Source organism: Podarcis muralis, chromosome 12, assembly GCF_964188315.1.
Source record: "Podarcis muralis chromosome 12, rPodMur119.hap1.1, whole genome shotgun sequence".
Taxonomy (NCBI): domain Eukaryota; kingdom Metazoa; phylum Chordata; class Lepidosauria; order Squamata; family Lacertidae; genus Podarcis; species Podarcis muralis.
In genome coordinates this window covers 5,717,426-5,734,951 of record NC_135666.1, presented here as the reverse complement: position 1 = coordinate 5,734,951, position 17,526 = coordinate 5,717,426, and the positions used below count along the sequence as shown (strand labels likewise).

The window sequence follows — 17,526 nt, the reverse complement described above, 5'->3', positions numbered from 1 at the left end:
TCAGGAAACCTCCACTTGTTACAACCGGCCCTTTGAGGGTGACCAAACTGCTGATGCGGCCCCCGATGAATTTGAGTTTGACACCCCTGTGCTAGCAGATCTCTGCTCAGCCTTAACCGATCACAGCTACATCTGAGTAATCCTGGCTAAGCTAGAGGTCCACATTCGTCAGATTGGCCGAGTTTGTTTAGAAGAAGAAAAAGAAGGGTGGGGAGGGAGGAGAGAACCTTGAGAACTGGGAAGGAAAATGTTTAATTTAAAGCAGGAGTAGGGAGTTTGCACCAGCTGCCATTGGCAATAAAAAAAAGGCCAAGCCTCGTTTTCCAGCCTCACCGAAGCCTATCATCTACCTATTGATTTATTACACGCTATTTGAGGCTTGTTACTCATTATGGTTTTGGAGACTCTTGGCTGTTTTGTTTTGCTTTTAATGATGTTTTCCTCAACCTCCAGCCCCGTCCGCTGCCGCTATTCGCTGCAGAAGAGGCTGGGCCTCTGTGCGGCTGGTGCCCCTTCGTAATTGCCTCCATGCTGCGGCAACCGTTGGCAGGGAATTTCCTGCCCCTCCCTCTCCCTCCTCCCTCCGTCAGCATCATTTCCAGTCAGTGTTCCTTCGGGGAGCACCGCTCCTGAATGGTACCAGATGTCCACATCCACTCAGACGTTCTGAGGCGCTTTCTGCTACCTTTGCTCCCAGTACGTTTCCGAGCACAATTCAAAGTCTTGGTGCCGACCTTTCAAGCCCTAAACAGCCTTGGTCCAGTACACCTGAAGGAGCGTCTCCACCCCCATCGTTCTGCCCAGACACTGAGGTCCCAATCCCAGATGTCCTAATTTGTCTCCCACACTCTGGATACCCAGAATGTGGGATCAAAAGATGGACTTTTTTCATTCCACGCTGTGACATGAGTCAATTGGCTCACACCAGAGTGTGGGACCAAGAATAGAAGTGAAAACCTACCTTGTCTCTGCCCGTTGCTACTCATGGTGCTGACCTTGAAAGCCCTAAATGGCCTCGGTCCAGTACACCTGAAGGAGCATCTCCACCCCCATCATTCAGCCTGGATACTGAGGTCCAGCTCCGAGGGCCTTCTGGCGGTTCCCTCCCTGCAAGAAGCCAGGTTACAAGGAACCAGGCAGAGGGTCTTCTTGGTGGTGGCGCCCGCCCTGTGGAATGCCCTCCCGTCAGATGTCAAGGAAACGAGCAACTATCTGACTTTTAGAAGACATCTGAAGCATAGATTTGATCCAAGGTGGGAAGAGGGCACCCAGTTATTCTCTCCGCAGTCTTTACAACCCTGGACAGCATTGTTTTTCCCCTGACCGTGCAGCTCCCAAACCACACACACAGACCATACGTTAATACACTCTCCAAAGTACAATGGTAAAATGCCATCAACAGGTCCTTTGAGAGATTATTTTCCCGGAGGATTCTCAGAAAACATAACCTCTGCTGTGCTCTCTTCATCAGGTCTTTGCTGTTTTCTCCTCACACCTGGATGTCGGTATTTCATTATGGTTCGTGGTTTAGAAACGAATTCGGCTGCTCTTAACGTTTCCCCTTTCCTCTCTGCTCTCTTCTGCAGGAAGCTACTGAAATCCACCCTGGTCCTCATGCCTCTTTTCGGAGTTCATTATATTGTTTTTATGGCTATGCCGTACACCGAAGTGTCAGGGATCATCTGGCAAATTCAAATGCACTATGAAATGCTCTTCAACTCTTTCCAGGTACGGCGTTCTCTGTCCGCGTTCTCTTCCAAACTCAGAGGATATCTGTGCTTCGGTGAAATAGCCATGTCCTGAGTCAACATTAATTTGTCGTTTTTCTCCTCCTCTTTCCTAGGGTTTTTTTGTCGCCATTATCTATTGCTTTTGCAACGGGGAGGTAAGTTTCTCACAGCCTAAGTTACATCTTCCAAAGCCCAACATTGGTGTGGATCGTTTTCCTCCAATCTTCTGGGGAGAAGCACTGAGTGGGTTGAAAGTTTGAAATGCTCCCTAATATTTGTTTTTAAAAAATACTATCTCCAGATATTCAGAGAGGTAGATCCGAGGAGGCCATAATGGGGGCGGAGTGGGGAACAAACCTTTAAGAATCTGTCTCATTTGAGTTGCGGTATAAGAAGTTAAACGATCTTGCCACTGCTGAAAGGATAACCCTCAAGATTGCCAGGATGAAAGGAAGAGCCAGCAGAACCATTTTGCAGGACTTTGAACACAAGATAAAAACAGTGACCTATGCAACTCCTTGTTGTTGTTGTTTAGTCGTTTAGTCGTGTCCGACTCTTCGTGACCCCCTGGACCAGAGCACGCCAGGCACTCCTGTCTTCCACTGCCTCCCGCAGTTTGGTCAAACTTATGTTAGTAGCTTCGAGAACACTGTCCAACCATCTCATCCTCTATCATCCCCTTCACCTTGTGCCCTCCATCTTTCCCAACATCAGGGTCTTTTCCAGGGAGTCTTCTCTTCTCATGAGGTGGCCAAAGTACTGGAGCCTCAGCTTCAGGATCTGTCTTTCCAGTGAGCACTCAGGGCTGGTTTCCTTCAGAATGGATAGGTTTGATCTTCTTGCAGTCCATGGGACTCTCAAGAGTCTCCTCCAGCACCATAATTCAAAAGCATCCTTCTTCAGCGATCAGCCTTCTTTATGGTCCAGCTCTCACTTCCATACATCACTACTGGGAAAACCATAGCTTTAACTATACGGACCTTTGTTGGCAAGGTGATGTCTCTGCTTTTTAAGATGCTGTCTAGGTTTGTCATCACTTTTCTCCCAAGAAGCAGGCGTCTTTTAATTTCGTGGCTGCTGTCACCATCTGCAGTGATCATGGAACCCAAGAAAGTAAAATCTCTCACTGCCTCCATTTCTTCCCCTTCTATTTGCCAGGAGGTGATGGGCCCAGTGGCCATGATCTTAGTTTTTTTGATGTTGAGCTTTAAACCATATTTTGCGCTCTCCTCTTTCATCCTCATTAAAAGGTTCTTTTAATTCCTCCTCACTTTCTGCCATCAAGGTTGTGTCATCTGCAACTCCTTACCTGCACCTAAGAAAGAAATATAGCTCTCCTAAATGATGTGTTCATTTAACATATCTGTGCAGAATTGCACTTACCATTATTGTACAAGCATCTTCTCTCTGATGCCTGGATAGCTCAGTTGGTTAGAGCGGGGCTTTGGTAACGCCAAGGTTGCAGGTTTGATCCCCGTATGGGACAGCTGCATATTTCTGCATGGCAGGGGGTGGACTAGATGATCATGAGGGTCTCTTCCAGCTCTACAATTCTATGGTGATGGTCTTATTAGGTGAAATAGCCTTGGTCCATGTGCTGAATAGTCCCTGGCCCTGAATGGGGTAACTGTGCCCCCTGAAGGAGTAGGTGCGCAGCCTGGGTGGTGCAGGTCAATTCTGTGTCCAGGGCAGCTGTCTACCAGCTCCATCTGGTACGCAGGATGAGACCCTCCCTGTCCACAGACTGTCTCACCAGAGTAGTGCATGCTCTGGTTATCTCCTGCTTGGACTACTGCAATGCGCTCTACGTGTGGCTACCTTTAAAGGTGACCCGGAAACTACACCTAATCCAGAATGCGGCAGTTAGACTGTTGACTGGGAGCGGCCACCAAGACGATATAATACTGGTCCTGAAAGACCTACATTGGCTCCCAGTACATTCCCGAGCACAGTTCAAAATGTTGGTGCTGACCTTTAAAGCCCTCAATGGCCTTGGCCATTGAAGGAGCGTCTCCAGCCCGGACACTGAGGTCCAGCTCCTAGGGCCTTCTGGTGGTTCCCTCCCTGCGAGAAGTGAGGTTACAGGGAACCAGGCAGAGGGCCTTCTCGGTGGTGGTGCCCGCCCTGTGGAACGCCCTCCCATCAGATGCCAAGGAAATAAACAACTACCTGACTTTTTGAAGACATCTGAAGGCAGCCCTTGTTAAGTTTGGTGTTAAAATCTGGGGAAAGTGGCTGGATAAACCCAGCCAGGGGTATAAATAATTTATTATTATTATTATTATTATTATTATTATTATTATTATTATTATTACTATTACTGTGTCCTTGTGTTGAATTTTTAATTTTAAGTAATGAGGCACCTTCTCTTTCTCCTCCTCGCCAGGTTCAAGCAGAGATAAAGAAGTCGTGGAGCAGATGGACGTTAGCGCTTGACTTTAAGCGGAAAGCTCGCAGCGGGAGCACCACCTACAGCTACGGGCCCATGGTGTCCCACACCAGCGTGACCAACGTCACCGCGAGAGGCGGGATCGCCCTGCAGCTCAATTCGAAACTCCTTCCAGGAGCCCTCAACGGACACCGGAACTTGCCGGGATACGTCAAAAATGGCTCCATTTCAGAGAACTCTATGCCTTCCACTGGACCGGAACAGTACAACAAAGAGGAGGAGTATCTCAACGGGTCAGGACTCTACAACGGAGACCGGCCAACGGTCCTTGTGGAAGAGGAAAAGGAGACGGTGATGTAAAGGGGTGGGTGGGAGGAATGGTCAGACGTCCAAAGGAGAAGTGACCCAGGAAGCACTGGGTGTTCATAGGAATCCCCGGCCAATCACTGAATGCCGAGGTTCTTCAGACATTTCCCCCCCGGTTCTTCGGAACGAGGTGTCAAGTTCTGCGGGGAAATGCAGGTCCGAGGTCCGATCACACACACACACAAACACACACACACTTTTGTTCCCTGGCTTTCTCTCTCGCTTTCTCACGGTGCTCATGAAAGCAAGGGCTCTCCAGACCCAGGAGAGCTCATCATTCCCGGTTAAAATGAAGGAGATCCTCCGAGTTTACAAAGACAGCGCTCTGAGCTTTATCTGCCACTGAAATAGAAACGGAAGAAGATGTCGTGCGTCACGTTTTGGCGCCAAGAGAGTGAAGGGTAGAGCATCATTGTCCGGTGGTGGTGCAAGCTTGCCCCAAGGCCTTCCTGAACGTGACCGTTTCCCATGTTTATTGGAAAGAAACAGGGTTTGTCATGTGGTCGATCCATCCAAGAGGGGTTCAGCCCAATGAACCCTCATTTCTGGCTGTCGCTAACTGGGATCTGCTCCCTGGAAGGGCTTTACATAGTTGTTCCTCCTTTGATTAAGGTCCGGTCCTCGAAAGACCTGGTTGCATGTTCCTACGGGAAGCAGGAAATCTTTCATCTGAACAACGTGGGGTTTTTACTCCCGGTAATTCGCTTTAATAACAGCCAAATGGGAGTCGTGGAGGGTCCTTTGTCTGAGCTGAGCTGAAATTTTGAGTGAAAGGAGCCGGTGCAATTGGACGGAAGCAGCCGAGAGCGGGCAGCCCAGCTTTCACGGCAATCTCATCCATTCTGTTTTGTGGGTAGCAGAGGGGGAATCTGTGCTGCCGAATTTTGTGTGCTTTTTGTCAGTTCGGCTGTCAATTTCATTGCCGCCCGCCCAGCGCAAAAAAAATCCTGGAAATTGTAGTCTGGTGGGCACCTCAATCATTCTTGTCCTCTCCCAGAATGATAATTTCCAGGATCCCTGGAAAGGGAATGTCCTTGAGAACCAATTTAAATCGGAAATGTAAAGGCACCCTGAGAAACAGCGGGGTCAGCTGGAAGGGTTTGATAGCAGTAAGGGGTGAGTTATCCTATGAAGAAGCTTCTCGACTGGCCCATTTTGCAGATCCAAGATGAGAGGGACGCCTTTGGCCTTCTGGCTACTGCTAGACTACAACTCCCATCATCTGTACACACCACTGGCATGCAGGGGCTGATGGGAGATGTAGTCCGACAGGTTCCGGAGGCCCACCCCTGTACTAGATTATGGGAGCCGCATTTTGGACCGTTGTGTTTTCAAGAGCTGCTGGAGCAAATATCTGTACTGCCCAGGTGTTCCATATTCACCAAGGATGAAGGGAAGTTGGCTAAAAGTCACAGGAAGGGCAGAGGTGATTGTGCGAAGCAAGGGTGGTGGACCCAAAGTCAGGTTGGCCAGAGGTGCTGCTGGTCACCTCCGCCTACCCAAAAAGCCATGCTGACTATCCTACCTCTGCTGTCATAGCACCTAATGGGGACAAATCACAAGACCTTTTTGGACATGGTGGTTCACGGTCGTCCAACAGCAGGGCCGGCCCAAGACAAGATGGCACCAAGGACAAGATGGCGCCCTCCAATTCCACTTGTAGAATCCAGTGGGGCTGGCAGTGAACTCATACTTCCAGCACCAACAATGGGATGGCGTATCTCTACCATATCTGGGGGTTCAGTAGGCCATCTTAGGGGGTCCGAAGTAGGCTGCCCTGGGGGACTTAGGGGAATGGTGACAGCTCCTTTCCCCCAGTATCCTGGCACAGGTCAGAAATTTGTCTACCGCCTTGGCCACTGGCAAAGAACCAACCTGAACTGGCTCGCCCAGGTAACCACCACTTGAAAACTGGTTGTGCGAATTGTTTCTCGAGATCTTCAAATTCCAGAGATTAGGGAGCAACTCAACCCCGTCCACATTTACACAGGCGTTAATCCCACTGATTTCAATGGAGACATCGTCTTAGGATCATGGCCCCGTTTTGGTTGGGAATGTCTGCCCTGCAGACACCTCTTGATTTTTATACCACTTTGATGGTCATGGGCTCCCCTAAGGAATTCTGGGAGTTGTAGTTCAGCACAGAGGCTGAGAATGCTCTGTTTGGGATGCTGGGGCCCTTTCTGAGAACTATAGTTCCCTGGTCAGAGGGAATAAATCCTAAATCAGATTCAGTATGTAGCACATACTGTGTGCCACAGTCAGCCTCTTCTGTCTTCTCCTTTTGCAACCAAGCCAAACTCCGGAAGTAAAATAAATCCCTTTGCTAAACTGCAACTGATGCATAACTTCCAAAAATTTCCAAACATGCTTAATAATAATCAAAATAATCTTGCATAAAACAACTAGGAAATCCCATATCTTAAAAAAAAAAGTCCTATTAAAATGAATTCCGTTTATATCCTTCCTTCACTCCCCATGGGAGCAAATTCTCCAGCACCTAAGAGCCTACAGTCTTAGTTATTGTGGGAGAGAGTTAAGAAGACATTTAAAACTGGCTTGCACACCTCAAGTGAATTTACCTTAATGAACCCAAGAGCAGATTTGGCGAACAAGGAGTGATGGAGATGTCCATTGTAAAAGAAAACCATGTCAGGGTCTGTAAGAGAGCTTGAAAACTGCCTTGGTTTTTTCCCTCCCATCAAGTTGTCTAATATCTTCTCTCTTCAGCCAGAAGACCCCAAAGGGTCAACACGCCTATTCTGCAATTTTAAAATATAGATATGTTGATCCTGTCCCCAAAAGAGGCTGAATGTTGCAACCGGTATCAGTTACCCAGATTTGCACAGTTGAGCTTACTTTGCATAATTTATTCCCTGCGTTTCCTATTTTGCATAATTTATGATGGCACGGCTAGTCGTGAGGAGGGGGAGGAGCTAAAATGGGTCTGAAGCCCCGCCCACACACATCACTAGAAAGCTTATTCGTTCTTCAATCTGGCTTCTGAGATTTTGCTCTGATTTGCCTGGGCATTCTCAGACGTTCAGGGCTAGAAACTTGCTCTCTTTTTAAGGAAAGGAAACTGAAATCAACAGGTGGTATCATGGTCCTGTGATTAAATCCACACACACACACACACACACACACACACACCACACTTCCACAAAAGCACAACACGCAACTGGAGGTCCTTTGGGGATTTTTTAAGCAGAGGTTCAGTGGCCACCTGTCAGGTATTCTTCCTCTGTGATTCCTGCATTGCAAGGGGTTGGACTAGATGACTCTTAGAGCCCCTTCCAACTTTTAAAGTCTATGATTCTAAGTAAGGTAAAGGTAAAGGGACCCCTGACCATTAACTCCAGTCACGGATGACTCTGGGGTTGTGGCGCTCATCTCGCTTTACTGGCCGAGGGAGCCTGCGAACAGCTTCCGGGTCATGTGGCCAGCATGACTAAGCCGCTTCTGCGAACCAGAGCAGCGCACGGAAACGCCGTTTACCTTCCCGCCGGAGTGGTACCTATTTATCTACTTGCAATTTTGACGTGCTTTCAAACTGCTAGGTTGGCAGGAGCAGGGACAGAGCAACGGGAGCTCACCCCGTTGCGGGGATTCGAACCGCCGACCTTCTGATTGGCAAGTCCTAGGCTCTGTGTTTTAACCCACAGCGCCACCCGCGTCCCTATGATTCTAAGTAGCTGTGAGTTATACAAAAGCAGCTGGTGATGGGGTTGGGTAGGATTCTATGTCATTGAAACCTAGGTCTGCATCTGTATTTCCCTCTCACTTGCAAGCAGATCAGGGGGTCCTTGGCCGTTCTCCAACAAAATGCAGGGCCACAGCAACCCAAATTGGAAGATCTCTTTTCTTGAGAGTCCTGCCAGCAAGCCCCTTTTTTCCAATCAGAGCTGGGGACACGACATCTGAAAGCTTTCAATGACACCCTAAAGCTTGCCTTCCATTGATGGTCAACTGTCAGGAATTCTGACAGTGGGAGCTGGGTCCCTTCCAACTCTGCAATTCTATGACTTTTCCATCTGTCTTTGGTTTCAACTGTGGAAGGGGTAACTTAGATGCTAGCCCGACCACAAACATGTGCTACCTCTGAGCGTCACGTCTGATGTCCCCCAATATTGCTATTCGGTTTGTTGTTTTCCCCTTTGAATGGAAATGTACCCACAACTTATTCCTGTGGCAAAATGTAGAATGCTGGAGGGACTTGGATTTAGGGCCACTGGCAGACCAGGTGTGCTTTGCTGGTTGCAGGAAAATGGCGGTGTTCATGTCTGCAGATGCGAGCATAGGGTGGTTTTTCCATTGCTCCTGGTTATAGGAAACCCTCTGCCATGTGCTTAAGAACATCAGAAAAGCTCTGATGGATCAGACCCTAGTCTACCATCCTGTTCTCCAAAGCAGGATCTGAGCACAGGAGCCCTCTCCCCTTCTGTGGTTTCTAGCACCTGGTATTCAGAAAGATTATTACTTCCAGGCTGGGATTAGACTTAGTTTTTAAGTTGCTCCTCAATCTCCCTACAAAGTTTCTAATGTCAACAAGGCAAGTTCAGATCAAATTTGCACGTCTCTGAATTTTGCAACCGAGTTCTACAATCATGTGCTTGGAAAAGCCTGTTTTAGTGGGGGGAAACGGCATCCGAAAAGCACGATGTATGGGGAAATTGCCTTCAAAAACCTGAATCTGTTAGGGGAAGCCGACACCGAAATGCTTTTGCGAGAACTTTCCTTCTTCAAACAAATGGGCAATTAACTGTGGAAAGGCAATTAACTGAGCTGAGGTCTGCAGAAGAAACGAAACAGAGAAACCACAATGGACAGATTCCACCCAGCCCTAGCGATGAGGGAGAGAGTGTTGGACGTAATTGCAAAGTAGCAAGGAAGGGGGGGGCAGTTATATAATGAGAAACAAAAGCTGGAAAAGAGGAAAGGCGCCCAGGGGAAGCGCTTGCAATGTGTTTGACTTCACACAGCGTACTGAGGGCTAGTCATGGAGGGTAGGGGTGTAACACAATTTGGTTTTCAAGAAGAGGTCAGGAGTTCTCAAAATTCAGGAGGAAGGGATGAAAAATGGTGAAACAACTGTCCACACGGCCATTGCTAGCATCAACTTAAGGGGCATTGCACTGAAATCAGTTCCTGTTGTGCAATTCAGTATACTAACTTTAGAAGCCCAAGCGTTGTTGTTGTTTAGTCATGTCCGACTCTTCGTGACCCCCTGGACCAGAGCACACCAGGCACTCCTGTCTTCCACTGCCTCCCGCAGTTTGGTCAAACTCATGCTGGTAGCTTCAAGAACACTGTCCAACCATCTCGTCCTCTGTCGTCCCCTTCTCCTTGTGCCCTCCATCTTTCCCAACATCAGGGTCTTTTCCAGGGAGTCTTCTCTTCTCATGAGGTGGCCAAAGTCTTGGAGCCTCAGCTTCAGGATCTGTCCTTCCAGTGAGCACTCAGGGCTGATTTCCTTCAGAATGGATAGGTTTGATCTTCTTGCAGTCCATGGGACTCTCAAGAGTCTCCTCCATAATTCATGAAGTCAGTTCCTGTTGTGCAATTCAGTATACTAACTTTAGAAGCCCAGGCATAGAGGAGCAATAATTAGGTGCAAATGGCCCTGAAGCATCCCTTAGCTTCTTCAGGAATGCATACCTGTAGGGAAGAATCATTACAAAGTCTGCATTGGTTCGTCAACATCTCCCAACATGTCTTCTTCTGCTGCTGCTGCTGCTGCTATGGTCACACAATGGCTATGGACCAGATTGTCCAGCTCATTTGCTACAATTCTCCCAAAACAGGTTAGGGGTTGCTAGCATCTACAACAATCATGTGAACTAGCTTTCAGGTCAAGGGTGGCCCCCCAGGACCTACGGACATAGGGAACTGCTTACACTGAATCAGACTACCTGGTTGACCTGGTTCGGTATACTCCAGTAGTAGCTAATGCGATGTTCTCCAGATGTTGCTGAACTACAACTCCCATCATCCCTGAGAATCGGCCACTGGGGCTATTGGGAGACCAACAACATCCATATAGAGAGAGGCCCTTGAAAATCACTTTCAGAAACTTCTGTCACCCAAGCAAGCAGCAGACACGGTTCAGTTTCTTTTGAGTGCCAGTAAACAAAGCAAAAAGGGACGCAGGTGGCGCTGTGGGTTAAACCACAGAGCCTAGGACTTGCTGATCAGAAGGTTGGCAGTTTGAATCCCTGTGACTGGGTGAGCTCCCATTGCTCGGTCCCAGCTCCTGCCAACCTAGCAGTTCGGAAGCACGTCAAAGTCCAAGTAGATAAATAGGTACCGCTCCGGCAGGAAGGTAAATGGCATTTCCGTGCGCTGCTCTGGTTCCCCAGAAGCGGTTTAGTCATGCTGGCCACATGACCCGGAAGCTGTACGCCGGCTCCCTCGGCCAATAAAGCGAGATGAGTGCCGCAACCCCAGAGTCGGCCACAACTGGACCTAATGGTCAGGGGTTCCTTTACCTTTACCTTTAAACAAAGCAAAACAAAACAGAGCACGTACTGGCCATACAAAAAAAGAAATCAGGAAAAGGCAATTAGATGAAATTGCTGTAAATTGTTATAGTTTGGAGGTTTAATGTGAAATCAAGCTTGTTGGTGTCTCTGGTATCTTCTATCTCTTACATCGTGGATGCTGGCATATATTACAGATGTATGCTCTGTATTGTTTTATTAATACCATTGCTTTGTCATGGCCTTTGGCCAGAACAATAAACTTACAAACTGAGCTGAGCATCTGTGTTGGCTGCTTCTGGTCTACAATGACCGGAAGTAGCTCTCCAGGATTTCAGATGGGCTGTTCCAAACCGGGAAGTGTCAGCAATTGAACCTGGGAACTTCCGGGTTAAAGGAAAATCGAGGTCGACTCTGATCATGACCCATCTGTGTTGAAGCATGGCATGAGAATGGCCTCTGTGGTTCTAGTAGCACCCAATTAACAATGGGTCCAGGCCACTTGTGAAAGAAAGCCAAAGAAGAGAGTGCTGGATCAGGCCAATGGCCCATCTAGTCCAGCATCCTGTTCTCACAGAGGCCGACCAGATGCCTCTTTTGTGAAACCAGCAAGCAGGATTCGAACACATGAGCAACTCTCCCCCTCTGTATTCAAAAGCATTGCTGTCTCCGACTGTGGAGCAGAGCAGAGCTATCCTGGCTAGTAGCCATTGACTACCCTTCCATGAATTTACGTAACCCTCTTTTAAAGTTCTCTAGGTTGGTCTCCTGTGGCAGGGAGTTCCACATGCACTGTGTGAAGAAGGACTTTATTTTATCTGCCCTCGCTCTTCTAACATTCGGAGATCCGTTTGCTCAAATGTCCCTCAATGGGAGCGAGTCTTCATCTTTCTAGGTTTTCCACGTTTGTCACAGGAGCAAGTTGACGGGTAACAAGCAGCACTTAATCAGAAGTCTCCCTCAACATAAAGGAATTATCCCCCCCCCCCCCATGTCCCATTGCAAACGCACAGCCCTCTCCTCGCCGCCCGGTCCTCCAAAAAAAGGAAAGGAAAAAATGATTTCAATGTTTGTTTGTTTTTTTCACGACAGATGATTTATGACGAATAACATGTGTCTGGAGATGATTGAGCAATATGCACAAGAATTGTTTACAAACGAAATACATCCGCAAATAAATGAGAGAAAGAGTCTGGCGTGTGGTCTGTTGATTCCGTAATGGGAAATCGCTGTCACTTGAGATTGAAATGCGGGCGGGAGGGAATGTGGACTGACGGAGGGGAGGGGGAAAGGGACGAGGTTTTCGGTGAGTTTCCAGCAGTACCGCACTGGAATCTGCACACAGTTTCTTCAGATGGCACATTCTGCAAGAAGTGCTGAGCCTTGGTCTGTTTCTCAAAACATAAGAACAGAGGGAGCTGCCTTAATACTGCACCCACCTGTTGCCAAACAGACTCCAGGTGTATAGAAGAGTTTTCAGAGAAACCCAATCCCCATAGCGGTCAACTTTCAGATTTGAAAATAAGGGATCAGCAGCCTCACCTGTCCCGGGGACAGTCTACGGGATATCTAACAATCCAGGATAGCAGTGGGAAGCATCGGAAACGGCGCTGGAATAAGGGAATTTCCCGCAAAAAAAGGGAAGCTATGCCAATCCCTCCCCCCCTCTCTCTAGAAACCTGAGGGAATGGTTCGACTCCGAAGAAGCTCCACAGATGATGAAGATGATGATAAAATTTTATTTATATCCCGCCCTTCACAGCCAAAGCCGGGCTCAGAGTGGCTAACATCAATAAAAGTAACACAGTTTACGTAAAATCACAATCAATTAATTAAAATACAGTGGTACCTCGGGTTACATACACTTCAGGTTACAAATGCTTCAGGTTACAGACTCCGCTAACCCAGAAATAGTACCTCAGGTTAAGAACTTTGCTTCAGGATGAGAACAGAAATCACGTGGCAGCGGCACAGCAGCAGCGGAAGGCCCCATTAGCTAAAGTGGTGCTTCAGGTTAAGAACAGTTTCAGGTTAAGAATGGACCTCCGGAATGAATTAAGAACTTAAACCGAGGTACCACTGTACATTCTAAAATCAATTCAAAATCAAATTAATGGCAACTGGGGGTGGAGGCTCTCCTTCAGGTCCACTGGTCCGAGGCCCTTGAGGGCTTGAAAGGCCAGCACCAACCCTTTGAATTGTGCTCAGAAACATACTGGGAGCCAATGTCTTTCAAGACCGGTGTTATGTGGTCCCGGCGGCCACTCCCAGTCACCAGTCTAGCTGCTGCATTCTGGATTAGTTGTAGTTTCCGGGTCACCTTCAAAGGTAGCCCCATGTAGAGCGCATTGCAGTAGTCCAAGCAAGAGATAACCAGAACATGCACCACTCTGGCAGGACAGTCTGTGGGCAGATAGGGCCTCAGCCTACGTACCAGATGGAGCTGGTAAACGGCTGCCCTGGACACAGAATTGACCTGCACCTCCATGGACAGCTGTGAGTCCAGAATGACTCCCAGGCTGCGCACCTGGTCCTTCAGGACCAGTCTAAGGACGAGGAAGCTGAGAGTAAGGAGGCAGGCAGGTGTAGGCTGGCTGAGAGGAGACTAAGATTGATAGACCATTGACCAAAGTTCTGACAGCCTCCTTCACAGACTGTACTCCGTTCAAATATGCAGAGTGTAGACCAGTTTTGAATGCTTGGAGCTTTTCCTTTCTTTCGTGGCTTCAATAAAACTGTTTGAGAGTCAAGATCTGTGCATCCTCTTCATCCACCCAACCCTCCCCCTCCTACTTAAGATGCATGACCTGAATCCATCTTTCCTCCACAAAGCCTCAAATGTATCCTTAGCTGTTACCTTTGACCAAATGACGGAGATGGAGGAGAAAGGGAGCATTTAAGGAACAAGCCCTGTCACCGAGCTGAGTTTGTTTAACCGGGGGGGGGGGGCATAGTATAAACTCAGCCTCCCCCCCCCCCACCACACCATGCCCACCGAAAACTGGCTTGGCGCAAAGGGGATCCTATGTGTTTGTGGCCACAGGTTGGCTCAAAATCTATTGTGGGAAGAGAGGGCTTGCCATTTTGGATCGTGCCCATGGCGCAGCTCGCCCAGAGATAGCCTGCCATCTGCCAGTGGCCGGCAAGATGCCAGCCAGATACCACAGGGTTTTTAGTTTTATTTTAAATAGAAGCAGGCTTGTGAAGGCAGCATGTTCTGGGGAGAGGCGATTTCTCAGCATGCAACCCGTCTTTATCCTGGGTAGGAAAACGTTCTCCTTCCAGTCAAATGCAAGCGCTTCTCTCCATCCAGAGCTGCGTCCCCCAAACCCAGTGGCATAGCATGGGTTGTCAGCACCCGGGGCAAGGCAGGTAATTTGCGCCCCCTAACCCGTGGATTTTAGCAGGGACAGAGAGCTGCGAGTGCGAGCGCGCCCCCCCCCCAGATGTTGCGCCTGGTGCGGCCGGCCCCCCCCCTGCACCTCCCACGCTACGCCACTGCCCAAACCTGTTGGGCCAATGCCCCCTTGGTTCCATCAATTTGCCCCCAGTGCCCCTTAAAGGTAAAGGGACCCCTGACCATTAGGTCCAGTCGTGGCCGACTCTGGGGTTGCGGCGCTCATCTTGCTTTATTGGCCGAGGGAGCCGGCGTACAGCTTCTGGGTCATGTGGCCAGCATGACTAAGCCACTTCTGGCGAACCAGAGCAGAGCACGAAAATGCCGTTTACCTTCCCGCTGGAGCGGTACCTATTTATCTACTTGCACTTTGACATGCTTTCGAACTGCTAGGTTGGCAGGAGCAGGGACCAAGCAACGGGAGCTCACCCTGTTGTGGGAATTCGAACCACCAACCTTCTGATTGGCAAATCCTAGGCTCTGTGGTTTAACCCACAGCACCATCTGCGTCCCTCCAGTGCCCCTTACCCACCCCTATAAAAAGCATTATTCAGAATCGTGGTTTGCACAACCCACTAAGGTTTCTGGGAATGGAGTTGAGAGATGACCTAACCTGGGGAGAAAACAGCAAAGACCTGATGAAGAAAGCACAGCAGAGGTTATATTTTCTGAGAATCCTCCAGAAAAAACAATCTCGCAAAGGACCTGTTGATGGCATTTTACCATTGTACAGTTGAAAGTGTGTTAACTTATGGTCTCTGTGTGTGGTTTGGGAGCTGCACGGTCGGGGGAAAACAATGCTGTCCAGGGTTGTAAAGACTGCGGAGAGAATAATTGGGTGCACTCTTCCCACCTTGGATCAACTCTATGCTTCCAGGTGCCATAAGAAAGCTGTGCACCCCGGAAATGATCTCTTTCAGCTTCTGCCTTCTGGAAGAAGGTCCAGGGTTATCAAGACTGGGACTAGTCGCCTGAGAAACAGTTTCTATCCAAATGCGATTTTGGTTTTAAATGCAGTGTAAGGAGTCTCTGTGGGAGTATATTGTATTTAATTATGGGGTATCAGAGTTTTTAGGGGGCTAACCAGGCTGGGATAGCAGGCTTGTTGGGTTTTGAATGTCTATTGTAGATTTTTTCCAATTTCGTTGTTCTGTATGGGACAATGACAATAAAGATTATCGTATTGTAAGGAAATTTCTAACACAATAAAATTCAAGACCACCACAATTCATTGCACATTGATTCAAAATCCAATCAAAACTATTTGGTTTAATTAATTCAGCAGAACGGATAACCTTGATTTGGAGACACCAGTTTTTCAAAGTCTGATGGAATCATAGAATTGTGGGGTTGGAAGGGACCTCACCAGTCATCTAGTCCCCATAATTCAGGAACCTTAATTCAAGCATTCATAATAATAATAATAATAATAATAATAATAATAATTTATTATTTGTACCCCGCCCATCTGGCTGAGTTTCCCCAGCCACTCTGGGTGGCTTCCAACAAAGATTAAAAATACATTAAAATGTCACACATTAAAAACTTCCCTGAACAGAGCTGCTTTCAGATGTCTTCTAAATGTCAGGTAGTTGTTTTTCTCTTTGACATCTGGGCAGGAGGGTGTTCCACAGGGCGGGCGCCACCACCGAGAAGACCCTCTGCCTGGTTCCCTATAACCTCTCTTCTCGCAGGGAGGGAACCGCCAGAAGGCCCTCGGAGCTGAACCTCAGTGTCCGGGCAGAAGGATGGAGGTGGAGATGCTCCTTCAGGTCTACTGGACCGAGGCCATTTAGGGCTTGAAAGGTCAGCACCAAAACTTTGAATTGTGCTCGGAAACGTACAAATGACCACCCACCCTCCAGACTTGATTATTGTAACTCGCTCTACATGGGGCTGCCCTTGAGACTGACCCAGAAACTCCAGCGGGTGCAGAATGCTGCGGCGAGACTCCTTACGGGGTCTTCGCTGCGAGATCACTATACCAGCTGCACTGGCTCCCGGTGGAGTACAGAACCTACGCTTAGATATGCATATGCTTTTTGCAACTTTCTGGATGTATCGTTGATTGTTTTGTACCAATTTTGAATATGTTCTGACTAGTAAAGCTGGAATCCTAATTTTAGAATGCTCTGTTACTTTTATTGTTTTTAGCCACTCTGAGCCCAGCTTCGGCTGGGGAGGGCGGGCTATAAATAAAAATTTATTATTATTATTATTATTATTATCGGCAAGCATTGGGAGCTATCTATGTATGTCCTTTTGTACAATTAGCCGAGCTCACCCAGGAAAGGCAAATCTGCTCCCTGAACTCCTGAGATCTGGTAGCAGCTGCAGGTCTCTCGCCTGTCCTCAAAGCCCTACGTAGGCGCTGTGATTTTTCTTGTAGAGGCTGGTATAATTGGCGCTCGGCGGCTCGCTGCTGGTGCCAAACATGTTCTGTTACTTTTCAGAGGCTGCGGGAGATGAAGAAGACATCTCTCGGCTTGCACAATGCCAGAGATCGCAAACATGTGTGGAGCGCAAAGATGTCACCTTGCACATCTGACTGTGCCATCTCAATGCCTGCCTCATTAAAGCCTTCTCCCCTGCAGGCAGGCTTTTCCTTGCAAGCATACAGAAGGTCTCGCCCACACCTGCTCAAGATAGCGCAAATTCCTACCAGAGAGTCCCACAGTCTACAGGAAGCCCTGCTGGGGTGAAGATCCAGGAAGCCAGACTCTCTCGCTTGAGCCCACGCCAGCTAATTAAGTTGCTTCTGCTGGGCTGAGTGACAGCCCATCTTCTCAGCCCCACAGGCAGAAAGCTTCCCTCAAAGCAATCTGCACAGCTTTCGACGTTCAGAGGTTCTCCGTCGCTGCGTACATCTTTGCACCTCCTCTGTCACAATATCAGAAATTGGTGGCATTTTTCTCACCTGGAATGACACAAAGTCAGGACTTAACACTGCTGCAAATGAAGTTGTGTCCACGCTCACATCTTGTGCTGGTCCGGGGGGGGGGGTTACCGTGCAGCGTGGTCTAAGTCCGGTCCTAGGTCGAGGGTAAGGAGGCTGTCCGTCAGGGGCGAAGCGAGGTCCAAAGCAAGGAGTCGGGCGTAGTCAGGAACTCAGGAGAGCAGGTCAGGGTGCCGGCAGGAACAGGATACCAACGATGTTGCTCCCGC

The 17,526-nt window shown here is 48.5% G+C and overlaps 1 protein-coding gene across 1 annotated transcript in view; it reads left to right on the top strand.

Annotated features, from left to right (window-relative positions):
• The window catches only part of PTH1R (parathyroid hormone 1 receptor), a 144,767-nt gene extending 132,612 nt beyond the window's left edge, over positions 1-12,155 (top strand). Inside the window, exons 11-13 of the mRNA XM_028749813.2 lie at positions 1,587-1,728; positions 1,844-1,885; positions 4,117-12,155. Coding sequence (XP_028605646.1) covers positions 1,587-1,728; positions 1,844-1,885; positions 4,117-4,479 — 547 coding nt within the window. The 3' untranslated portion in view covers positions 4,480-12,155. The remainder of the gene's footprint in view (positions 1-1,586; positions 1,729-1,843; positions 1,886-4,116) is intronic.
• Positions 12,156-17,526: the final 5,371 nt, after the last annotated feature.